The 25,800-nt window shown below is 47.1% G+C and overlaps 1 protein-coding gene across 1 annotated transcript in view; it reads left to right on the top strand.

The window, feature by feature from the left end:
* Positions 1–14,479: 14,479 nt before the first annotated feature.
* The window catches only part of LOC142578272 (cell adhesion molecule Dscam1-like), a 132,238-nt gene continuing 120,917 nt past the window's right edge, over positions 14,480–25,800 (top strand). Inside the window, exon 1 of the mRNA XM_075687673.1 lies at positions 14,480–14,786. Coding sequence (XP_075543788.1) covers positions 14,504–14,786 — 283 coding nt within the window. The 5' untranslated portion in view covers positions 14,480–14,503. The remainder of the gene's footprint in view (positions 14,787–25,800) is intronic.

Below are 25,800 nucleotides of genomic sequence, written 5' to 3'. Positions count from 1 at the left end.
ATGATCCAGACACACGTAGCTGTCGACTCTCTCAGAGCGCACATTCGCCATCTGTCAAGGATCCCCGACCATCATTTGGCCTCCCTACCAGCCGAGAGACCTCAAGCGACCTTTTCAAGAGTGATTAACGCTCATAAAGAGTGCATACCGTCATATTTTACACCGGCGACGAAGCCGTCATCTCCCCTGTGGTGCCTACGACAGCCTCAAGTGAATTTTGCTATTCCTGGAATTACAAAAAAGTCCGATCATCCATCGCCGGCTCTGAAGCAACTTACGCTCCTATTACTGCACCAGACGTATCAGGACCACATATATACCGATGGTTAGACCTCCCGTACCAGCTCAACTGCCGCATTCGTCGTTCCAGCCAAGAAGGTTACAGTTAAATTCAAATTGTTGCATACGACTACATCTACATCGGCAGAGCTTGCAGCTCTCCATGCCGCTATGATGTACGTCAGCTAAGAGCAAGCAGAGAAATGGGTCGTATTTTGTGACTCTAAGGCAGCCCTTCACAGCATCAAGTCTGCATTACGTCACAGAACTTACGAGCAGATGACATCTGACATCAGCGAAGTGCACCACCATGCTCTGGAAAGAGGGCACACCATCATATTTCAATGGATTCCTGCTCACTGTGGCATCGTCGACAACAACCTAGCTGACAAGGCTGCCCGGTCTGCCCACAAAGATACCCAGACGCGTTAAATACCTTTGGCGAGGTCGGACGCTGCCAAGGAACTTCGCCTACATGCACGCAAAAAGTCGCAAGATCTCTTGAGTTCAAGTGCCTACAATTGCCGATTATATAAACTGGACCCCACACTACGGCTACAACTGCCATCTAGCCTTTCCCGCGGTGAAGCAACCTTGCTGTACCGCTTGTGGCTGGGAGTAGCGTTCACGAAATCATACTCTTATCGTTTGGGAATGGCCTAGAGCCCGATGTGCTATTCCTGTGGGTGCGAGGAGACCATCAAGCACTTATTGTGTACTTGCCCCCGCTACGATGTACAAGGCCTCTCTCTGCGGGAAACCTTACACCGACTGGACTAAAGACCGTTCAACGAGTCAAAGATACTCGGACCGTGGCCACACCCGTCACTGGCACGAAAAGCGAATCGTGTATTAGTGCAATACTTGAAGTGCACCGGTTTACGAGACCGTTTATAGTGTCCCTGTGCATAGTGTCCCGCCCACACGCACTCAGTGCTAACTTTCTACCCTTTTCCTCTTTCTATTCCCTTTTCCCTCACCCCCAGTGTGGTGTAGCAAACCGGATGCTCTTCTGGTTGACCTCCCTGCCTTTCCTATCCTTGCTTTTTTTTCTCTCTCTCTATCCTCCCGAATATATGTTGTAAATCGCTGCATCACTTGGTTATTCCTTTACAGGCGCCCTATAACAAAAAAAGCTATTCCAATTTGTTTTTATTCCAATCTCCTGACGTCAAATTTACGTAACCACTGACGCAAGCATCGAGCCGTAAACCACAGCGTTGTTTGAAAAGCCCAATCAAACGCGCTCCTCGTTTATATGACGTCACTTTCTTTTGCTTGCAAAGCGAGTAGCGCTGCCTACATTTAGAATTTTTCTTATCTAATTAGTTGAGAAGAGGCGAGGAGGATGCTCAAATGGAGAAAGGTTCGATGGGGCTGAGCCAGCGCAGTGAAAGAAGATAGCTGAAGGAGGAGGTTGTGCCGGCGTCAGCGATTGGTCCACTTCCCCTCACTTAGCTTACATTAGCTGGTTGAAAATCGCGGTGGCATGCAACGGAAGGTTAAAAATGCCGTTAAAACGGATCATCAGCACAGCAGAGTTGGCAGCGATGTCGTATACGCGCCGAAAGGTCTCTATAAACTTATACTACCACGCAAAATCTTTTATTATACGCAAATAAATTCCCGCTCCCCGGCAGCACTGAGGAGCCAGTGCCACAATGATAGGCGGGTAGCCATCTTTAATTCCTTTTGGAACGGAGCAGTCTCCGGCTATTCAGAAAAACTTTCACTTTTGTTCAGCACCTTAATGCTGCTTTAACGCGTACACTTCACTTTGACGTGGTGAGTTCTTGTGGTTTTGTGATGTGGCATGACAGACAGGTAAAGTGGGCGCAGCCCGAAAACGTTTGACCAATAGCAATTGGCCAAACGACGCCTTTTCCGCGAATGGCGAGAAAGTTGTTGAATCAGAAATTTTTATTTTTCTTTCGTTTGGTCTAACCATGCATAATCACTGCGCACATATTATAGCAGATGGGGTGTTTCCGCGGTTTTCGTGACGCCGCTTGACACACAGGCGCAGTGGAGTGTGGATCGAAAATTTTTTACCGATCGTGGAGGGCTAATTGCAGGACTCAAGTAAATAATGTTTGAAATAGGGGCCCTATAACGTAAAAATATTCCAATATGTTTTTATTTCAATCTCCTGACGTCAAATTTGCGTAACCGCCGACGCAAGCATCGGGCGGTTACCTGCAGTGTTGTCTGAACAGACCAATCAAATGCTCTCCTCATCCATAGGAGGTCACTTTTGTTTGCTTGAAAAACGAATGAGATTGCCTACACTGAGCGGCTTGTCGTATCTAATTGGCTGACAAGATGCGATGAGCACACTCAAGTGGAGAGGGATTCGATGGGGTCGAGCCACTGCACTGAAAATCGATAACTGGCTGAAGATGGTGGTGCCGGCGTTTGCAATTGGTCCGTTTTCCCTTAACTGGCTTGACGTGGCTAGTCGAAAATCGCGGCGGCATGCAACGGAAGATTAAGAATGACGCTAAAACGGATCCTCAGCAACGAATAGTTGGCAGAATGAGGTGGTAAACGTGCCGAAAGTGCTCGAAAACGTTACACGGCCACGGAATAAGTTTTAATGCACGCAAATAAACCCATGCTCTCCGGTAGGTGCGAGTAGCCAGTGCCTGAGCGATCGGCAGCAGCCATTTTTTATTCCTTTCGGAACGCGGCACGCTGCGGCTATTCAGAAAAAAAATCAGTTTTGTTCGGCATATTAATGCATCTTTGACGCGTACACGTCACCTTGACGCGGAGAGTTCTTGCGGTTTTGTGACGTCGCATGACAGGCAAGTGAAATGGCTGTAGCCCGAGAACGTTTGACCAATAGCCGAGGGCTAACGGTGAAAAGGCGTCGAATCAGAAATGACTATTTTTCTTTTGTTCGGTCAAATCATGACGAATCCGTGTGTACACCTCCTATCAGATGGGGAAGTATCGCGGATTTCGTGACGTCGCGTGACAGACAGGTGAAGTAGGGGTGGTCCAAAAAAGTTTTTGACCGATCGCGGAGGGCTCATTGCAGAATTGGAATAGAAAAGTTTGCAATAGTTTTACGTTATAGCGCCCAGGGTTACGTTATGGCGCCCCAGGTGATGCAGATAATCGACGGGTGCCTATCGTGGCGCCAAATGGTTGCTATAGAATCTAATTTCTTCCTTCTCTATTAGTTTACTTCGTGTTCTTGTGCTTTCTGGCAAACTAAGCTGGCAAATAATTAAAAGCAAAGCGGATTGAGGGGCCACTTGAGATATCTTTATTTGTAACCCACACAAGCATTTGCTACTGCACATTGAATTATAGCTCTTAGTCGGCCATCTGGACACCTACTTCACATATAGACGGGAAAATTTAGAGAGGCAGCTGGGGATGCCGTGCGTCGCGTTATAAATTGCAAACAGCTGCCCTTGTGTTTCGATATGACGCTGCAGCGATGCTTTCAACGTGCCCGACCAATTCTTGTTTGTTTGCTTTCCGCATTTGTTTGCCATCAGCCTTACAACGTTTCCACTTCGCATCGTCCCCTCGTCATAAGCGTTGTCTTTCAACCCAAAAGTGATGTGACGCTGTTGTGAGATTTCAAGCAATATCTGTGGTCTCCATATAATGTTTCGGATTTCGACATTTCCTGCCAGAAAACAACGGCTCGAACCACACGCGTCGGTTTGAATACTGCTTGGGTGCGTGGAATGAAAAACCTCCACAGAAGAGTCAAAATCTGGTGAAAACTTTTTTTTTACTTTATGTTGATATGCGTTCCCGGAGGAACCGATCGAGCACGATATGGAAACGCGTGCACCAGCGCCCCCTCGCGACGGATTCCTCCTGACATTCCTTCACTGTCGTCATTTTCTGGAGCCAGCATATTTCTCTCACGGCTCCTGGCTCTTTCTCCGACCCGACACTCGCACCGCACGTGCAGTCAACTCGACGTAAACACCAGGCGCGGAAAAGCCGCGACCTTGTTCTCGCGATCGCCCTGCGTGCCACCGCACCACCCCAGCCCAACCACCGATGCGAGAACAAAAAAAAGAAAAAGACAAATGAAGAGGAAGAAAGCGTGAATCCTGCCTCGCACGGTTCCGACCGCGAGGGAGGATCTGCTGTACTGGCTCGGGCCGTGGTAGCAATTCTTTCGAGCGCAGTGCAGAACAGCATGCCCAACGGGTGCACACGCGCGAGTGCTGGCGCGTTACACACTCACGAATGCGCGAATTCGTTCGAGCGGTCGCTACAGCCGGGCCCGAGTTCCGTGGATGTCTCGTTCCCAACCCGAGAGCGCGGGCTGGTGACAGGCGGATGCCTCGCTATCTTTCGCCGAGGAAAAGCCACTTCCGCGCGCAACATCCGTGCCGTGAAGGCAGGACAGACGCGCCGGGCGATTCAGCGAAGGAAAAATGCTGAATGCGTCGCGGATGGAGAGCAGGAATGGTTATTTGCGGGAAGGGCGAGTCGGTGGCGCTTTGCGCGCAGGGGGGGGGGGGGGGGGGAAGGAGGCGGGGGGAGGTGCGTAAAAAACCCCGAGGAGAAAATACGACGTGCCACGGGTGAATTGCGAGGGGCGCAAAGGCGAGGGTAGCATGCTTCGCGTGCTCAGGGGTGCGCGGCAGCGCGTCGAGCAGATAGCGGAAATTCCAGGACCATTTCGGCGATCCCCTAATGAATGTTCATTAACGCGCCTCTCGCACCGTTGGCGGCTGCGAGAGCGGCCCGTTTGCGAGCGAGCGAGCGCGCGCCTGCGTGCGTGTGTGAGTGAGGCCCTTTGATGCTCGAGGCGGCCGCCGGGAAACGGCCCCTCGTCGGTCCTGGCTTGGCCGGCGGGGGCTAAAGCTGTTAGCAGGCTTCGCCTCGCTGCGTGCCCTACCTACGCAATGAGGTGACAGGCGCCGCGCGCCCGCCGTGGTGGCGAAATGGAGAGGGCGCGAGACCAGCCAGGCACGTTGTAGGAGCGGTTGGTGTTTAGTACTTGCGACCTTTAGTATAATTAATGGAACGGTTGGTCATTTCTTGGTGATTAATGAAGGACGAAGGCGCAGATGCGGGCACTCTGGTTTTCTCTCTTTGCTTCTTTTAAATGTGTGGAGTCGGGAAGGTGCCCTCGGTGCCCACGCTGTCTAAGGTTTTGATGCACTGACGCATGTACGTCTTGCGGCGTTCGACCACAGTGCTGTACGCTTTCGTTTGGTCACAAGATCAGTTCACCCGAACCCTCATTAATGAATTCTATATTGTTACTATGGTACTACTGTGGTTCTACTTGTCATTTAGCTTCATCTTTTCCGTCTGGGGAACATTCTTACACTCGTCCGCTTAACTATGCTCGCGTTTTGCGTACTCATACAAGCACGCAGTTCGTTAGATTTAGTACCACGAAATAGAAATAACCAAGGTGTACTGCAAGGAATGATACGCTGCATTGTCATATTTTGTTTCTTGTTTTGCTAGCTAAGAGCGAGCGCCAAAGCAAGAGCAACGTGCGCCTCACTTGAAGGAGGGCTCCGTAAAACCCAGCAGGCATTAAGTAAAGCCGGTCGCTTACGCCTCAAACGGTGCGTATGCTAATGCGAAACAATCCATAAAATGAGATCAGCGCAAGTCTGCAAGCGCATTCCGCAGACGATACTGAAGTACGTGGGCGCAGTCGGGAACGACGACCGACGCGTTCCGTCTCCGAGTCGAAGCCGCGGAGCGCGCACCCATCGCACATCAAGACGGCCCAACTCCGAGCCTCACAGCCGGGACGCGAGCCGGCACAAGGCAGGGCGAGGCGAGCAGGCCGTAACCGGATCTCGATTACCGTCCGCTGGACAGAAGCGGGACGCCATCCATCAAGACCGCAATCGGATTATCCGCTAGATTTGTGGCTACCCACTGGCGACCGGCGAGAATTTTCCCCCGGCAACACACGGGCGACTGCCAACCACTCCGTCGCCCTGGGAACGAACAGTCGGTCTTGAAGGCTCGTGATAGCTCCGCTGGCTAGACGGAGCAGCGGCCGGCCGAAAAGGGTTTGCGGATAGCACGCACGCAGAAAACGAAAAAAAAGAAAGACAGAAGTAACAGCAAAAGTAAAATAAAAAAACGGGGAGGGGGGGGGGGGGGGGTGAAGGAACGCACGAAGACTGCAAATGTCGGGAGCTTGGAAGCTAAAGAAGGAGATGGAATGGGGGAGAAAGGAGAAAATGAAAGGGAGAGGATATCCCTGCAGGCCAACATTCGGTCCCCTTCTCATCCTCCTGCTCCTTTCCCGGTCTCTCTCCTGTCCTATATCGGCAATGCCAAGACAAACGCAAGCAAAGGCGATTGCCAGGCTGAGGCTAGGGTTTTTCACGCTCGGACTGCGAAGCACCGCATCGTCGCCAAATCCCCTTTTCTCCACGTATATACCGCTCCGTCCGTCCCCCGCGCCGAGTTAGCCGGCCTCCCCCCTCCAACCGTGCCCAGATTGTGCCCGAGCGTTTTCGGGCCGGCACGCCGCCAGTGGCTGTCGCCCTCAGGGAAGAACTTTCTCTTTACTTACGCCCGCTTCTTGGTTTTCTTCTGGCTCTCATCCACTCTTTCCCTCTCTCCAGCTTTTGTTTGTCGCGTCCGAAGTACTGCCTACGGAGTAGAAACCCACATTTCTGCAACGGTATACTGGGCGGTTTGCTTCGTTTCGTTTTCTTTCCCCCTTCTCATGGCGAACGCGTATACTGCTCCGGGGAAGAAGAGCCGAAGCAACAGCGTACAGCGAGCCCAGGCGCTGCAACCAAAGCGCGAGGCGAGCTATGCTATGGCGCCTAAGCTCGGCAATTTGTAACGATTCGTATCGAGTCAGCGAGGTGGGATCGCCAGAATCGGTCCAAAGCCCAGCCGAGCGGAGAACGGCTGGTCGTCTTCGTCGTCCCTGCTCTTTCTTCTTTATTCTTGCAGAGCTTTTCCTTACACTTTCTCTCGCTGCGGTCTCGTTTCTGCCTCCCTTGTGCAGTGGCGTCCTCCCTTCGGTGTCATCGTTTATTGCTATACTGCGAATTGTGTGTAATGCTTCGTCGCTACCGAGCGAAGTGGCCGTGGGTCCGCCTCAAAAAAAAAAAATCATTGCGAAACTCCGACGCGGCGTATTTCAACACCGGACAATTTCAACGCGCGCGGCCTTCCTCGGATCTGCCTTGTTAGTCCCTGTCGCGTGAAATCGACTCTGGCCGCGAAAAGCGGATACACCCGCAGTCGCCGCTAAAAGCGTTCGCGATGGAAAAAAGAAATGACATTGGCGAAAATAACGAAGAAAAAGAACCAGAAGAGCGCTTAAGAAAACGCGAGGAGAGTATTCCGAAACGTCTGTGTGCTTCTTGGAGATCAGAATGCCAAGGACGTTGTTACTCTTATCTTAACTGAAACGAGGGATATTCCGAAACTATATGGGGTGCTTGCGGTCTTTGCACTGCAGTTCTTGTACTGTTCTTTCAAGCAAGCGCACGGTGTCAATTTGCTTCCGGTGAACTAGTGTTGTCGCTCTCCTTTATATTATTTGTGTTTAGGAAGATATTTAAGAACAGCGCCGGCGCTCCTTTCTGATTTGATCGATGTGCACAAAATGATGCGAGGGTTACGCAGGTACTTTATTGTGTGTAATGCGACGACGCCAGTTCTAATTTTGCGACCATGTGGCTGCATCAGTCTTATAATGAACATATGTCTTGGTGCATCCGTCAAGGCAAACGTTGCAGGGTTATTCACGAAGTAAAGATGTTTCTTTAGAGGTACCAATTAAATTTCTTACGAGTGCCACTTCCCAAGCAAAACACTCGACAACACGACCGCGAGAGCCACCTAAACATACAAACAATAGCATGAAAATTAAGTCTTGCCCAAATACAACGTAAACGCACGGAGATGAGAGGCATGATAGAGAAATTTAGTAACTTGCATGCAGTCGTAATTCGCCAACAAATTGTACTAATGGTGATGCAGCACTGGGCTGCAACTTTCCTAATGACCATTTATCGAAACTTTGTTTCCTTTTATTCATATTGGCTTCCTATCCTTAACACCTCTCGCAATTGTGTAAGCGTTTTTCTTTTCTCTCTTTTTTTTTTTTTTTTGAATGGTACTTCGTATGGCGTGAATGATAAGAAAGTAACGCGCCATGCGTGGCAGCCTGGTATATTTCACGCTCGTGACGTACACAAATTGTGCAGCACAAAGCGAACTTGTGACTCAGATTCACGTGTTTACAACATACGATTTTAGCTATAGCTCACTTCGAGCTTCAACCACCGCTCCCTCGTTTCAAGAAAACTTTCTGTATCTATTTGTGGCAACCCAAGGTAACCTACCATGCGATGCCGAAAACAAGTTTAGCCATTACATTTTCATCTTCCAGTGCACACTTAAATTGACGCATGTCCGCTAAGGTAATTGCAAGATGTTAATTTTCCGCAACGCAGCATTAGGTTCCCGTCTGGGGTATACAGTTCACCTTTCAGGAAATGCTCGCACAAAGGCTCTCCCGGCGTGACAGAGTATTATTAGCGAACTTTGAGCGAGCGGTTCCTTATTGCCAAAGGTCGTATCTCGAACAGATTTTTTTTGTCATATTCATTCTTTTTCTTTTTTCGTCGTACATTTTGCTGTGAGGCCGATTCCAGCGGTATAGTGGGGGAGCAGCTTCGTGCAAGCTAATGATGAAGAAGTAAAGCAACTGAAAATTACAAGATTTATTATAAAATAAGGACCCATACGTGCTTCGTATTTTGGATGCGCCAAACTAGCTGTACAGAAACGCCCCGTTGTTAGTTGATGCGTCTCACGCGAGAAATTGGTTGTTTTACTCCGGGCAGCTGCTCAAACGACTCATTTTCCCACGACGTAGCCAAAGTTTCGTCGTGCGTAAAACAATTTGTTTATCTTTTAACAGCGGTAGAGTGAACACAAAGAGTCCGTCAGTTTTGTTACGTCGTATGCAATAACGTCAACAATCTAACTCTGTGAGAACCAAGTAAAATGGGGTCTTTTCTTTCTATTCGAGTAAAAATAAACTATTGGGGTTCAGATCAATTTTCGAGAGCGCCACTTTGAAGCCTTTGTTCTGGCCTTCTCCATTTTGTGCTCCTAGCTTTCTAAAGGATTGTTCTACAATGAAGCAGCAATTCTTTTTTTATTTCAGCTTTCATAAAATCATCGGAAAACTCATCTCGAGCAAGTCATTAAAAGGAACAACTGCGCTAACGTAAACTGCCAGCACTACTGTGAAGAACACACACTTTAGCTCCAGAGTCTAAAAAAATAAGAAATAAATCAAGGCACGCCTAAATCAAGTAGTGAGAGCAAAAGCATGTAAAAATTGCGGAAGAACAGCAGTCACTGTTTTTGTAGAATATCAATATGCGCATAACACCGCGGATTTTTATTTTTCTAATATGCTGTGAAAAATATGTTTTTTTAAAGCTGCCAGCAGACTCGCCGAACCATATTTTGCGATTGTGCGTAAACTTGGTCTTGTTATTTCTTTTTAACCGTGCTTTATGCGTTTCACTAGTCGTTACGGCGATAAAAGATGCGCGGGAACTTGCGTACGGTCGTAAATAGACTAGCCGAATAAGGAGAGAAGCAAACAAAGGCATGAATCACAGTTTTACGATAGCGACAGGGCACCGTCGAGTTGCCATGCAAGGCTACCTTAGTGCCACAAACATTCCCGAGAATTTTCGGATGGTTTATTTTCGCCTGTGGCCGTATTTCGTAAGGGCCCTTCTCATGCAATTTTGTATTCATTTATTGAAACATGTGCTGCCGAATGCCTGATCACGGTGAAGCAGATGTGCTGTCTCGCACGAGCCTGCAGCGATGGTCAAAGATAATTGGAAAATCAAAAGGATCGTTACTAAGCCACGACCCCCGCTGAGGGATTCCCTGCGTTTTACAGCGATGGATCTTATGGGTTCACTCCGCTATTCGTTTTGATGTCCACCACTGGCCTTGCGGTGTCCGTCGCAAGAATCACAAAGTGCTCCACGAGAAGTTCAACAAAAGTAAAGGAAATAATTGTTGAAGATACCATCGAACATGGCTGTGCGACAGAGAGAGAGCGAGAGAGAGAGAGAGAGAGAGAGAGAGAGAGAGAGAGAGAGAGAAACGGGGTGGGAAAGGTAGAGAGGTTAACCGGAGGAGATTCTGTTTTACTACCCTGCACTAGGGCAAGTGGAAGGGGAAATGAAAGATGAATAGAAGAGGCGGAGAAAAATGCAAAGGCAAGAAAAATAAATAGAGGAGGTCGGGAACGTCCGTGAGAACTAGAGTATCTCTAATAGGCCACGCGAAACGCGAAAATTTCAAGCGTGCCTCGACCGTCTTGTCGTGTGACGGCTCCATAGTTCGGCGTTCCAGGAATGTCCGCTCCGAAAGCGGCCGGTGCCTCTCACGCGCGTCTCAGAGGAGCAGCTTGTGGTCGGCAACGAAGCCGAACCACGTCTCGATTGCGGCGACAGTGCGTGCCTTGGCAACGGGCGAAGTCTCCGGCCGGCGACCGCCACAAAAAACAGGCGAAGGAGCGGAAGGAAGCGATTCGCTTTTAAAAGTAGCTTGTACCCCGAGTGGAATCGAACTTCGGTTCCGCAAAGTGGCAGTGGGAGGTTTTGTCTCTCGGCCCACCCCCATGTGCCCGTCGATGCTACAACACAGAAAAACACTGCGCATGAGATGGTGGTCCCGCTGCTAGCTGCGCTAACTGCTACAGCACACGACGTCACAGCCCGCTCCCGTAACCGCACTCGTCTGCAAAGGCGTGCGCGAACGGTAGGTAAGAAATATAGCCCTATATATAAAAGAGTTCTTCGTGTAAGTTTGTAAGTTTACAGAGCCGTTTGAAGCCAGAAGGACGAGGTTTACGCAAATATACGTGCAATCCCCCCCCCCCCCCCCCCAGTTTGACAATATATATCATCGGAGGCCCGTGTACCCACAAGTAGGTGGCTGTACGCGCACAGAAGTTTGTATTCACAGAAACTCACCTGTTGAAACCTAGTTTACGCTATGGGTATTTTGGGGACACGAAACTGAAAGAACAGTGGAACGGAGCAGAAAATGACCCCGGGCACCTAACCAAAGAATGCTACTCATTGAAAAAAATAATGCACCTGGAGAGTTATGACTGATTGACGCCGTGCTGCTTAGAACAACTACAATTTGAACACCTTCCACTTTGCAGAGTACTTCACAGCTTGTACGTCCTCCCGAAATCTCATTTGTTCGCAGCAAATTAGTAGTACTTCGTCCGCCATTGCATCCTAATAAATTTCATTCCGTGCGCTCTTGCTCGGTTCGCTGACACTCTGCACACCATCATTCGATCAGCCTGCGCGGCGCATTTAACTTACCCCGGTTTGAATACGGCCTTTTTTACGCCCAAGTAATTTGATAAACGCTGTGCAGTTTGTTATTCTCTCGTGCCAAAGAGGTATAATGTTATATTTTTTACCGTGTTTTCCCCGAGCCTCACGGGCTGCTTTTATGTCCCCGGAAATTTAAGCTGTCGTCGTGTACAAGAAGCTACTTAGAGAGGAAACTGCAAAATCGAGTTCGCTGTTTAATCCTCTGCTCTGCACGTAAGACAACACCGTATGAATCTGTGCATAAGAAAGATAATAAGGTAAAGGTACTTTTGGGTAAGGCAGATTTTACTCCCTAACCAAACTATTCTCCGTATCTCCTACTAGCAACCTAAGCTTAACTTTATCAGTAATCAATACCAAGCTTATTGTCTTTTAGTGTTCGTTTGTTGGGAAACAGCCACAAGTCCATAATGGCAGACTTAAACTAGGAAAGAACAGCGCCAACTAAGACAACGACAAGCGGGAGAACGACACAGGACAAGCACCAATTAAAAAAATAGTGCGCATGTCTCATTTTTCTTATATTTGCTGATTTTTCCGTGAATAAAGATAGTTCAAGTATGCACCATCTAGCCCAAGTGAAAGTTGTTCTGAACCATAATGGCAGCTTTGCATAAGTTCGTTAAAGCATTGGGAAGGTTACACTGCTATGGGTGGCGATTGGGGTGATTTCAGGTTTAAATGCGTAAGCATTTCTATGCCTACCCAACGAGAAATTTGTCGGTCACGTAAGACGATGAATGGCTCATACCCCTTTAAGCATTGGCTCTCATCCCCGTAAGCAAGCAAGAAATGCAATGGCTCATATCCACGTAAGGCAGAGGCTACAATAGTTAAGGAAAGTGAAGCGAACAGTGCATACATTCATTGAAATCGCCCGTACAACACAGAGAACAGCATACGTTTCAACAAAGAACAAGCTCAAAACCAGCATCCGAACCATCAATAAGCGTGGCATACCCCCCTTAGCAAATGTAGGAATAGTTTTTCAACAGCTTCGCTAAATTAACCTTAATCCATCTTAATTAACACCAAACGTCGTGGCTTCGACTCCCACTAAAGATCGAGAGTTCGAGTGCCCTAATTAACTATATCTTAACTGTGCCTAATTAGCTTCACCGTAATTAACACCGATGCTCGTGGGTTCGAGTACCGTAATGAACTATATCGCAATTAAAACTGTATTATCATGTTGGCTATCGAACAAGATAGGCGAATGAGTAATGACGCTTCGTAAGGGTTTATACTGGTCGGATCAAGATTCATAACATTGATAATGACACCGGGCTGCGTAGAGATGACAAAGTGACACAATGCTCACGTGTACTTAGACAACTAATAAAGGAGTTCCTGCGTGAATTTTTACTTTGTAAAGCACGCGCTATCAACTTCGTTATCCTTGTCGCATCTAATTTCTTCTTTTTGGTTGGTTGTTCTTTTTTCATATGTTTCTTTCATTTGTGTGTCGTGTTCCTCATCGCCTTCGGAGTGGCGAATCGCGCACACCTGAAGCCGCGTCTTGAGCTACGACAAAGGCTTTGCCAAAAGTGCATCAAACGAGTATGCATGTCCATAGAACAGCTATTTATGTCCGCATGGAGGCACGGGCACACTCAAATGCAACAGCGCGCGCGCACGTGTTCGAGGCAAGTTGTGGAAGAAGAAGCACAACACAGACAGGGGCAAAGCAGTACAGATGACACCACGGTTTCGTGCAAGTTTTGAGCCAGTGGCAACAACGAAAGCTTTCGTTGCCAATGTGGCAACGAAAGCCAAGGGCTGTTTTCGCCCGCTCCTAAGAAGTCCACTCACGGTTGCGTATAGACCGCGGGGCAGTTTGCCCTGTAGAAACGCGATGGCACTTTCGGAGGCGTGCCGCACGCTTCCTAGGCGGAAGCGCGTGAATAGGAAACCATTACCGCTTTTACCGTTACCGAAACCAACCAAACCAATACCGAACCAACCGTGAGGGGCATGCCTTGCTTCTGTGCGATCAGCCGTCGGAAATGCAACTGGGCGTTCGCTAACACACTGTGCTCCATTGGCGCTACAAAATGTGGTGCGGTAGAGGGAAGGCGTCTGCAGTAGCTGGCTGAAAAAAAAATTGTGTCTGGAATACTAAGGAATAGAATAGTGCCGTGAAAAGGGTCTATAGGCGTTCTTGTAGACAACCAGGCCTTGAACAACGAGGATGGATGCTGTCGCGGTCTGGGCACAGAGCGAGAAAGCGCAATAGCGCCGTCGTCTCGTGCTCATTCCGCAGACAGTTTTATACCGGCTGCAAAGATGGAAGCCACAGTTTGAGGTATTGTTAAAATAGACGTCGATAATATGAATTATTGCTTCAAAGCAATCTCGCTGAAGCAGCCGTAGAGACCTTGAGGAGTTGTAGATAAGGGTACGGACGATGTTGCTCAAATTGTTGCTATATTGCTATTGTGTAACGTTCATTTTTTATTTCCGATTTGTTTCACCCTTCGTCGTTGGCTCGGACATGATCAGTACGCCATCGCACTTTCGTTATGGCAGAGATCAGGCACTCGCTGCGTCGCGATTGAAAAACAAAGGAAGGATGGAAATTTACAAACGTTAACGCTCCCCAACGTTACAAAATACGGACCACGGTGTGTCAGCGCCCCTAACTGGACACGGCGTTGTAGCCTCGTTGAGCTTCAGAGTGCGTTTATTCATCATAGTCGCCTCCTTTGATCGAGAAACGAGTAATTGGTTGGTCGAAAAGCTCAACTCTCTTCTTCTCCCCTCTCTTCCCCCCTCCACCTATCGGCTGCGCAGTGCGGCCGCCGTCCGACGAGCGGCCCACGGGTCCCAGCTTCGTCATGGAGCCCCCGAGCCGGGTCACCTTCTACAACAGCACGGGTGCCCTGGTGCCGTGCACGGTTCAGGGAGACCCGCGGCCCGACGTGCACTGGGTGCGCGCCAGCACGGGGCTGCCCGTCCGCGACGTGCCGGGCGTGGTGACGGCCCGCGCCGACGGCACGCTCTCGTTCGCGCCCTTCAGGGCGCAGGACTACCGGCAGGACGTGCACGCGGCCACATACCGCTGCGTGGCGTCCAACGGCGCCGGATCCGTGGGAAGCCGCGACGTCCAAGTCAGAGCGAGTAAGTCGATTTTGTCCCCCATTTATCTTGTTTGAAAACACACGCACAAAAAAAAAGACCAAAAGGAAAAGAAGTCGGAGAATATAGTTCACTGACAATGGGGCCTCCCAGAAAAGCAGCGCTGGACGAGAGGCGTCAGAAAAGTGAACGAAGCAGTCAGAGAGGGCATTGCTCAGTGCAGATTATAGTGAATGCTGTGAAATTTCGGCTACGGCTTGTCGGTATAGCTTTACCTTGGAAAAAATAGCAGGCAAAAGGTATATACAGTACCCTTAAGCGTGTGAATTCACGAATGAGATGTACTCGTAATGGCGGCCATATTATGCAGTAAATGACATCCTCGTTTGCGACCGCGTTGAGTATCATTTAAATATCTATTAGGCAACTTTATCCATACTTTTGCGCTCCATAGAGGAACATTCTTTATTGGAGGTTGGAGATATCTGCTGCCTGGCCATACGCTCAGCATGCAACTCCGGATGACGTGGGTGAAGTATGAAACGGCGCATACTTAGCACACACGCACACAAGATGCGGAAGTATACCGCAGTGACAACTTGCCGGGGTGTCTCATTCGTGCCGGCGTCTCCGAGGAAGTCGTTTCAGAATTCTAATGATAAGTAAGTGAACGCGCTTAGAGTGGTCGGGCCGGTCCTCGCAACACGGTGTGATATATACTGCCGCGGCTAGCCTGTCCTCACTGCACTGCAAATGCATCCTGAGCGGCGCTGGCACCTATAGGTGTGTAGCCGTGATATCATCGGCTCGCTCGGAACGTGGCCGGTCGCACTCTTTTGGCTCTTTTTTTTCTTTCGTGAAAAAAGCGTTGAGGACAACTGCCACACCATGTAGCAGGTGCACGCTGTGTGAGCGTGGGTGTGTGTCAGGAATGCATGAGCGAGAGAAACAACTGTATTTGCCACTGCAGGATAGCAAGTTAGGGCAGGTAGGCCTAGTGTGGCTCCCAGGTGGGGGCGACGTCTTGGGCCCACGAGATGAGTGCCAGTTGTGTTTTCTTGTCGGCTCTTGTCAGCAGCTAGTTCCAACCCTCCTCGGAGGGAGCTCGCGGTCCGTTGCCACGCACAAACTACCCGGCGAAGGAGTTACGCGACGGTGAAATGGTTGATATCGCGTCCGAGGCATTCGTGCAGCTAAGTCAAAAATATTTCAGGATGTTTGAAAAAATGTCTAATATTTGAGAAAGCGATGGTCTAGAGACTGATTATGTGATCTGTTAACAGACTATCGCCAGTGAAAGGGGACTCCATCAAAACACAGGCTGAAAACAGTGCGCCCTATAGCGCTATTCTGGCGATCCTGTTCCGCTGTATTTCTTTATAACAAAAGTCACGCAAGGAACCTAAGTTCAGTCGCTATCACAAATGCCGTAAGCGAGGGTAAGCCACATGCCTGCTTGCGAGCGGAAAGGGCCGAAAAGTTCAAGGAGATAAAAAAATAGGGCAGTAAGAGAGGAAATGACATATTTATTGAAGAAAAAAATACATTTACTATTACACACTGAATGAAAGTGTTGGTATCACACGAGTGAGCAGTAGCAAAAAAAAAAAATAAACTGTTTCGCTTTGGTTCTGAATGCAATACCACTTATTGACATCACCGCACAATACGCGTACCTGCCGACTTCATCAAAAATATTCGGCAAATATTCCCCAGGTTACTGCACGAACACTGCTCGATTTGCTCTGAAAATTATTGACAAAATCCTCATTATTTTACTCAATGGAAGCATCCATGGCTTCCAAGCAGTTGCCTGATTCTAGCACACTGACTGCTCCTGGGGCAATGGCCAGAAAGTTCTGTAGCTTTTTCTTTTCTTTCTAGAAAACACTTGCGATAATGTTTTGTCGATGTATATTTGCAGATTACGCTTGCTTCATGTTAGTATATTCACAACATGTCCTCATTTTATTGTATTATATTGGGAATTTTTTTTCCATTACCAAGGCCTTCTTAGTCTACAAAACAGCGTGAGAACGAAAAGCCAGGTGGTGACGGCAACATTAACTTCCCACGCCGGGTCGCCGTGAGTTCATTGATTGCGACAACCTGCGGTAAAGGCTTGGGTAACCATATAACGCTAAACTATTCCATTCCAATTTTTTTCCAACCTTCTTACAGCAAAGTTAAATAACCGCTTACGCAAGCATCGGGTAGTGACCCGCCGCGTTGTTTGCCAGCCCCACCAAACGCTGTCATCGTTTATAGGAGGTCACTTTTGTTTGCTTTCAAAGCGAATAACATTGCCTACCTTGACAGGTATTTTCTATTTTATTGGTTAATGATAGGCGCGGAGCTAGCGCAAGTGCAGAGGGTTCCTTGACAACCGCGATAGCGCAGTTACGGTAGATAACCGGGTGAGGAGAGTGGTGCCAGCCTTTGCGATTGGTCCGTTTCCCCTCGCTCAGCTTGCGGTGGTTGCTCGAAATTCACGGCGGCGTGCAAATGTGAGTTGGAAATACCTCAAAATTGGGTCTTCAGAGAAGAAGAGTTGGCAGAGCGATGTCGTTTGCATTGCTAGAATGCTCGACGATCGTATACTGTCTCGCAAGATTAGTTCTTATGCGCAAATAAACCTATTCTCTACAGCAGCTGCAAGAGCCAGTGACAGAGTGATTGGCGGGTAGCGATCTTCTGTTTCTTTCGGAACGATGCTCGATTTGCTTTGAAAATTGTTGACGAAATCCTCATTATTTTACTCAATGGTAGCATCCATGGCTTCCAAGCAGTTGCCTGATTTTAACACACTGACTGCTCCTGGGGCGATAGCCAGAAAGTTCTGTAGCTTTTTTTTTTCTTTCGAGAAAACACTTGCGATAACGTTTTGTCGATGTATATTTGCAGATTACGCTTGCTTCATGTTAGTATATTCACAACATGTCCTCATTTTATTGTATTATATTGGGAATTTTTTTCCATTACCAAGGTCTTCTTAGTCTACAAAACAGCGCTATTCCGAAACAAAAGTTCAGTGTTGTTCGGCGTATTAATGTATCTTTAGCGCCTACACGTCGCTTTTACGTACTGACTTTCCGCGGATTTGGTGACGTCGTGTGACAGACAGGTGAGGGGGGGGGGGGCGCAGCCTGAAAACATTTTGACCCGCATAGCGGTGGGCTAACGGCAAAAAAGGTGTAGAATTGGAAATATTTTTTTTTGTTCTTTTGTGCGGCCTAATATTGCATAACTTGCGTATACACGTCATATCAGAAGGGGGGGTGGGCGTTGCAGTTTTTCCGACGTCGAGTGACAGACAGACAAAGTGGGCTTGACCAGAAATTTCGTGACAAAGCCTGGAGGTATATTAGCTGAAATAGAATATAAATAATGTGGAATAGCCTTACGTATAGCGCCCTTGTTCACTACTTTCGCGCTGGCATACATATATAGTTAAAAAGCTCCCAAAAATTTAATAATAACGGAGCTAACAATTATTTACGCTCAAAAACGTTTCCCGCCCTGTCAAATTGTTCTTAAATTGTGCGCGTTCACATTTTGTATGTATGCCATAGTATACAGTTTTGAGTGAAACTTATTTCTTTAATATGTATAATTGAAAAACAGAATCCGTCATGCGGTGAGGTCACTAAAGCTTGTCTGTGAGGTGTTTTAAGAGCACAAACACTTTTCCGTAGATGTGATCAGTTGAGCTCTTGTACCTCGGTGCTAAATACCACGCAAGCTCTTGAAGAAGCTACATCGTAAATAACGATGCCACCGCCACGGTATTTCAGCGGTCATGCTGCCCACAGTTCAAGTAAATGATCTAAATATTAGGGGTATTCTCATTTCCCTAACTCTGCCTTAGGGTAGCCAGCTTTTCTGTAGCCAACATTCCCGTTTATCTGCAGTTAATAAATCACCAATACAACAACGACGAGCAAGTCCACAGTTTATAAACCGCCGCTTCTACACGAGCTCTGCTTTAAGTAAGCTGGACTAGAATAAATCTCGATCGCCGCCGACCCATAGCAGTGGCCACCCATTTTGTAACTTTGCAACCACCGGTGTCGCAGTTGTCGCAAAGATGCTTGTCATCTAGGTTGTTCTGCCTACACAGTACTTCATCATTGAGAGCGTCGTCTCTCCTTATCGTCTCCAGTACGCTGAAGCCTTTTACGCTTCTGACGCGTTGTCCCTACCTTTGGCGCAGATACGACCTGAATAGCCCCCGTAATTCAGCGACGAAACGTGACACAATTTTTGCTTGTGCGCATGTCGCGGTAACGGATAACCGAGCAGAGCGCAAACCAAGGACACTGCTTTAGCAAGTGACAGTGTAGAGACAGCTACGACACGCTTCGCCGTGTCGTACTCATAGAAGAACCCTGTCAAAGAGCGCTGAGAGCGAAAAGATAAAATAAATATCGCTCCATACACGCTCTTGACTCGAGTCACCGAAGTGGCTTCTCCTGTTATATTAGGTGAAAGCAGCTGTCTCTACACTGCTCTGGGTTTCCGTCTTTTTCTTGTTTTCAGCTAGCCACGGTCCAAACGCATCAAAGACGTTTTCGAGCACAAAGCGCCATCCTTTCTACATAGTGATGGTTCATTCAGAACGTCCTTAGGCGATGGCAGAAGGCAAGGAAGAGTATAATGATGTATATCAGCTGGGAGACGCAATTAGCAATCTATCACACTGTGCCAATCTGCCTAATCGGTTAGCTTATTTAACTGTAATTAGAAAGGTTGGTAACCAGTTCGTCGCCGGCATTTCCACACTCATTAAATTATTAAATGAATAAGACAGGATAACGGTTTTTTACCTTATTATCGGGCTTTGTTCTTTCTTTCTTTGCCACTTTTCAAAAGTTGTTCAAGGCTTCTCTCTCTTAAGCTTCTGGAAATAATTCATAAAACATGAGCCACACGGGTACATACGCCAATGTTCTGGTTTACAACAATGAAATCGCGTGATATATTCTTGTGTCATGAGAAGACAGATAATTAAAGGCATATTTGTTATTCTTTATTATTATTATTTTTAATGGTCGCGTGCTCTAATGCGCACAGCAATAACTTCCTAGATTACGTTAAATGTCTTTTAACTGGCGTTGCCTCTCCGTTTAGCGCGATGAACTCAGTGCAGATCAACGAATGTTGGCGAAAAGCGTGAACTGAAACACAAACCGTGCGAATATCTTAGCGGGTGCCCGAGGGGGAATTTTATATTTAAGCAATGTGCATGGCTGATGAGAATCAAACAGAGAAAAGGAGAAGGAGGAAAAGCAAAGACCGATAATAATCACGATATCGCCAGGTTTGCTACCCCACGATGAAGGAGCGAACAATACTAAGCATAGAGACGAGGACAAGGGAAAACAACACGTTCTCATGACGCCGGCAGGCACACATGAGCGTTCACGATGCGTTTAAAGGAAGCCGTATACCCCTGTTGCTGTTTTTTACGGGCATGTAACGGGTGTATTTGATAGCGTTGTCCATATAGATTCCTGAAATTAGGGCCCCAGTAACTTTCACTCCCTGAAAGACGAATTGTCTGTCTGGCTTAGCTATAGGCTTTTATATAGTCTCGAAAAATAGCACTCACACAGAACGAAAAAGAAAACACGCACGCTCACACACACGCACGCGGACGCTTACGCACACAAATGCACACCGCGCCACCAGCAAGACCGTGCCGGAACCTCGGATATGCTCCCCCGTTCGTGCTGTTATCACAAGCAGCGTCACTGTGAGGCAACAAAATCATCTGGAGAAGCGCCGGACAACCGAGATACCGGTCTAACACGCATTACCATTCGTTTCTCTAACTAGATGCTTCGTGAACCTGGGACTTAGCTAAGAGCGTCCTGCAGGACCATTATAATAATAAGCCCTCGGGTTTAGTTATATGCCTCGCATACAGGCCGCTTAACTCACTCACCATACGGCGGTGCTTATCTCAGTCCACGGTATACACTCGTAAGCGAAATTACACCCTTTGGGTCGTATCTTGCCACACAACGATAATCGTCATCAGTCTTGTCTGCGTTTCCTTTATTTAACGCTGTGAGCCCGGTACTTCCAACTCACGAACGGCATGCGCGTTATCAGCATGGCAGAGCATCCTCGACAGGAAAGTAGCGGGCGCAGCGTTTTCAAGAAAGGAAACGCAAGCGAGGCAGACGACGATTATCGTTGTGTAGCAAGATACTGTCCAAAGGAGCATAATTTTGCTTAAGAGCGTACAGGCATTGTTGAGCCTTCCATGGGCGGAAGCCGGCTTGAATTCCATTCCAAAGTGAGAAGTGCTCTTGGTTACGGTTTGCTATTCGCAACGGCGGCTACGCGGTACACACGCGCGTTTCCACACGCTTTGCGCGGAGCGCGTTCACGCGGCTATCGTGAATGCGAGAGCGCGGAAACTTGACGAGAGCCCGCCTCACGGCGCTGGCAGCCGTGCCTCTCCGGAGCTCCTTTTGTGCTCCGAAACAATGGCGATGTTTTGGACCGGCGCGCCAGCCACGCACGTGGCCTCACTCGAGACGCGGCGGCGTTTGCAAATTAATGAGAAGACTTAGAAAAAGAAAATACCAAGAAGTAACGACAAAGAGAGACAGAGTTTCTCGTCCGAGTGCATGCGCGAGTGGAAGATGGCAAGGGTGGATACCGCGGCTGACCATGCATAGACTAAAGCGCTGGCGTGCTTCACCCGCATCCACCGGCGTTTTCTTTATTTTTCCTTTCACTTTTGTTTCACAGCAATTTCACCATTTTCCTTTCTTTCTTTTCTATCTTTGCCCCTAGCCTTTCGAGTTCTCCTCATTCTTATACGCTTCAACGGTAACGCACCTTCTGTCCTTCTCTCTTTGTTGCTTTTTACCCTGAAGGCATTATATCCCGCGTTTCCACACTGTGCTCGAGAGGCCTCGTCGAGGAGCCAGCTGGCCACCTCAGTTTAATGCGCCGTTTTGCCCTGCCCCTTAGGAAAATAGCTGCCGGGCCTGCTCTCAAAGCTGAAGCGGCTCGGCTCGGATTCATTCGCGTCTTCGAGAATGGCTCGGCAGGACCTAAGCACACGAGGTCACTCTGTTTTCTTTATTTCTTTTTTTTTTCTTGCTTTTTGTTGTTTTTTTGCTTCTTCTCTGTCGTGCGGGAAGAAAACGAAAACTTAATCGCCGCATTTCTTAACAGTGAGGGATATTTTTGCGCTTTATATCAGTGCAGATACAAAATTTAAACGGACCCGCCTGCTCAGGGCCATATTAAAAGAAATACGGTGCAACACAGATAAGGGTTTCGAGGCTGGTGGCTCTACAGTGACTAACGGTCACTGAAGCTGTGCAGCATAAGATCGCGAGGCCACCTGCGTTTCAATATAAAACCAGGGACAATATACGTATATTGCGAAGGTGCGTTACTTTGTAGCTTTTATGCTGTTTACAAATTTTATGCCGTTCAAAAGAATTCAACAGAGCCTCACCGCACTGGTTTAGAGAACATGCGATTGCGCGCTTCTGTTACTGCGTTGATCAGAAAATTGTTTTCAATGAGTGTTTTTTTTTTCTTCAAAGGCGTCCGACAGGCTCGGCTGAGATATGTAAAAAAGAAAAGTTAGTGGTTGCCACATTTAAAATGAATACATGTGACTCATACCCTCCTATTGAAGACATCGTAGTCTCTAGTTCAGGTGTTCTGAACATGATCCTCCATTTAGATACTAAAAAGAACTGCGGCCCAGATGACATACCCAATTCCTTCCTCGTTCGCTACTCCCTTTGGACAAGCAGATAACCCTCCGTTATCTTCCGTAAATCATTATCGACCTCCACTGTCCCCCAATCCTGGAAGCTCGCTACGGTCGTTCCGATATACAAACACGGTAACGCTCAACTTCTGCAGAACTACAGACCCATTTCATTAACTGCCCATTCATGCAAGTTACTCGAACATTTAATTCTTAAACACATCACGGAATTTCTTGAAAGTCACAATATCCTATGCAATTGCCAACACGGTTTGCGTCGCGGATATAGCACCACTACCCAACTAATCGAATTCACGCACGATATTTGTCAGTCATTAGATTTAGGCGGACAGATTGACGGCATTTTTGCTGACTTATCCAAAGCTTTCGACACCGTCCCACACCGAAAACTCCTATACAAGCTTAACTCCATTCTAAATAACCCCTCTCTGGTTGGTTGGATACATAGCTTCCTAACCCAGCGTTCTCAGTCTGTGAACTTTAACGGCTCTCTTTCCTCTCCTGTCAGTGTTTCATCCGGCGTCCCACAAGGTTCCGTTTTAGGCCCGCTTCTTTTCATATTATATATTAAGGACTTGCCGCATTGCGTGTACGTTAATATTTGTCTTTACGCTGATGATTGCGTCCTCTATCATAGTATTAACACACCAATGGATCATGATTTACTTAACGACTCCATTGCAAAATTTTGTAGGTGGTGCAAGGAATGGCAAATGAACATTAATTTCTCTAAAACTGTTTCCATGTCCTTCTCCCGACGCCCATCTCCATCACTTTTCACGTACACTTTCCATAGTCAAGATTTAAAAAGAGTAACCGAATTTAAGTACCTTGGTCTTCATTTCTCTCATGACATGTCATGGTCGAAACACATTGACATCATATATAACAAAAGCTTTTAGACGTCTCGGTTATCTCCATCGTTCATTGCGTGAGGCTCCAAAGGATACCAAACTAATGACGTATAAAACACTTATCCGCCCCATTCTTGATTATGGCTGTATCATATGGAATCCTCATAAGAAATCCGATATTAAAAAATTAAAATCAGTCCAAAAGAAATCAGTGCGCTTCATTTTTCGCAGCTATAGCCGAGATTTTCCCCTTCTTCCCATTATACAGCTACAGGTTTTACAGTTCTTTCATCTCGCCGCCGCTTAGAATGCATGAAATTTTTACACACGCTGATTCATTCTGAGCGCCTTGTTATATTAAATAATTATTTGAACTTTAGCCCACCTTCTATCACTAGGAGTTCTCATAATCTCAACCTTACCCCTTTCTTTTGCCGAACGGAGATGTTCAAGCACAGCTTCTTTCCATTGGCCATTGAACTCTGGAATTCACTGCCTGGAAGCACCCGCTCTTTATCTACGCAAGAATTTTTGAAAACAATTACATATACTTGATATTCGTACTTTTTGTCCCTGTATTTTGTTTTCTCACTTTCCTTTTTTTTTTCTTCACTCCCTCACTGCCCACTCCTGCAATAGCCTCACCGAGGCTGCAGTATGTATAAATAAATAAAAAAATGCACGAAGTGCAAAAGAAAAGAAGAGAAAAGAAAGAAAAGTAATGCAGGACCTGTATTATTGCAGCATTTCCTGCAAGAACCGCTTTACACCAGCCAACCAAGAGAGCAATTGTATCATTATCGAAAGCAACACAGCATTGAAAAGCAGTTTTCAACCGCATGCATAAAATAAAAGCGCTTCCGAATCGGTTCGCACTTCCCACCTTTGCACTTTTGGTTGTAAGGATGTGAGTTATGGATCGATTCACGTGCTCATTCACTTCCAAGGGTGTAATTTATTTCACACTGCAGTCAGCCCTCGTGAGTGCGCTTGCGTGTCGCTTATCACGTGCTGCCCGCTGTGATGCGCAACAGCAGTATTTATTTCAGTTATTTATTTATTTAGCATACGTCCAAGGCCCGAGGGAATTAAAGGAAGGAAGGGTAAATAACAAATGTTTGCACAGTAAAAGAGAGAGAAACAATACAGTCATAACAAGTAAAGAAAAACATGTTAGCAAAAGGCTTCACGAATGGAAGTCTTGACGCTGTCGATGTTGGTGATGGCGGTGATGGAAGCGGGAAGGTGGTTCCATTCTTTGCTAGTCTTCCGAATGAAAGATTCGCTGTAGGTATTAGTCCGACAAGATGGCACACCAACTTTGTAGTTATCGTCTGAACGCGATGACGCGTAGACGGGAGCGGTAAAAATTAAAGAACGTCTTTTAGAATTGGATTATAATGATATATTTTGTGGATCAATGAAAACCGAAAGCCTCTACGGCGGAAAATAGTTCTTGTAAGGCAAGTTTTGCTTTCATTGATGATATGCTGGCAAGCCGAGAGTAATTTGATAGAATGAAACGAGCTTCGCGATTCGGGACGGATTCAATATTTACTGAAAGTGTAGCGTTTTTGGGGTCCCAGATAACGCATGCGTAATCTAATTTAAGGTGAACAAGAGTTTTGTATAGATGTGTTTTTATTGACGAAAGTTCTCGGGAAAAATTGCGCCGTAAGTATCCCAGCATGCGGTTTGCGTTGTTAGTAGCATAGTTAACATGCATGCGGCAAGAAAGAACACAACTGATGTGGATGCCGAGGTAGTTGTATGATGTCGCATGTTATAGTAGGATGCCGCAAAGAAAACACGCGCTGCTAAGAGTGTGGCCCCGTTAAAATATTCGCATGCTTTTACACGTCTTGATGTTGAGTCACATCATCCGTTTAATGCCCCATGGGGGCAAGTGGTTAAGATCGTCTTGAACTTCACGCTGATCAGAGGGTTGGGCAATTTCTTTTCTTTTTTTGCAGAGGACGCAATCATCGTCAAAAAGTTTTATGGATGAAAACGTGATACAGTCAGCGAGGTCGTTAATGTAAATGAGAAAGAGTAAGGGTCCCAGCACAGACCCTTGTGGGACACCGGATGAGACAGGCGAAAGAGTAGACGAACAGTTGTTAGCAGTCCCAAATTGGGTGAGGCCAGAAAGAAAATCTTTAATTCAGTGGGATACCCTGGTGTCTAAGTTAAGCTTGCCTAATTTAAGAAGAAGCCATTCGCCACGCCGTCGAAAGCTTTATCGAAATCCAATAATACGCAATCAGAGTCGGAGCTGATGTCGTTATTTATAAAGTGATCATTAGTAAAAGGTGATAGCTGCGTTTCCCAGGACAACATTTTCCTGAAGCTATGCTAGGATTTAGCCAAAAAAAAATGTTTTTCTAAAAATTTTAATAAATGAATATTAGTAACGTGTTCAAGAAGCCTT

Source organism: Dermacentor variabilis, chromosome 4 (genome assembly GCF_050947875.1).
Source record: "Dermacentor variabilis isolate Ectoservices chromosome 4, ASM5094787v1, whole genome shotgun sequence".
NCBI lineage: Eukaryota > Metazoa > Arthropoda > Arachnida > Ixodida > Ixodidae > Dermacentor > Dermacentor variabilis.
The sequence above is the reverse complement of the archived record's forward strand: the minus strand, read 5'-3'. Positions and strand labels throughout refer to the sequence as shown.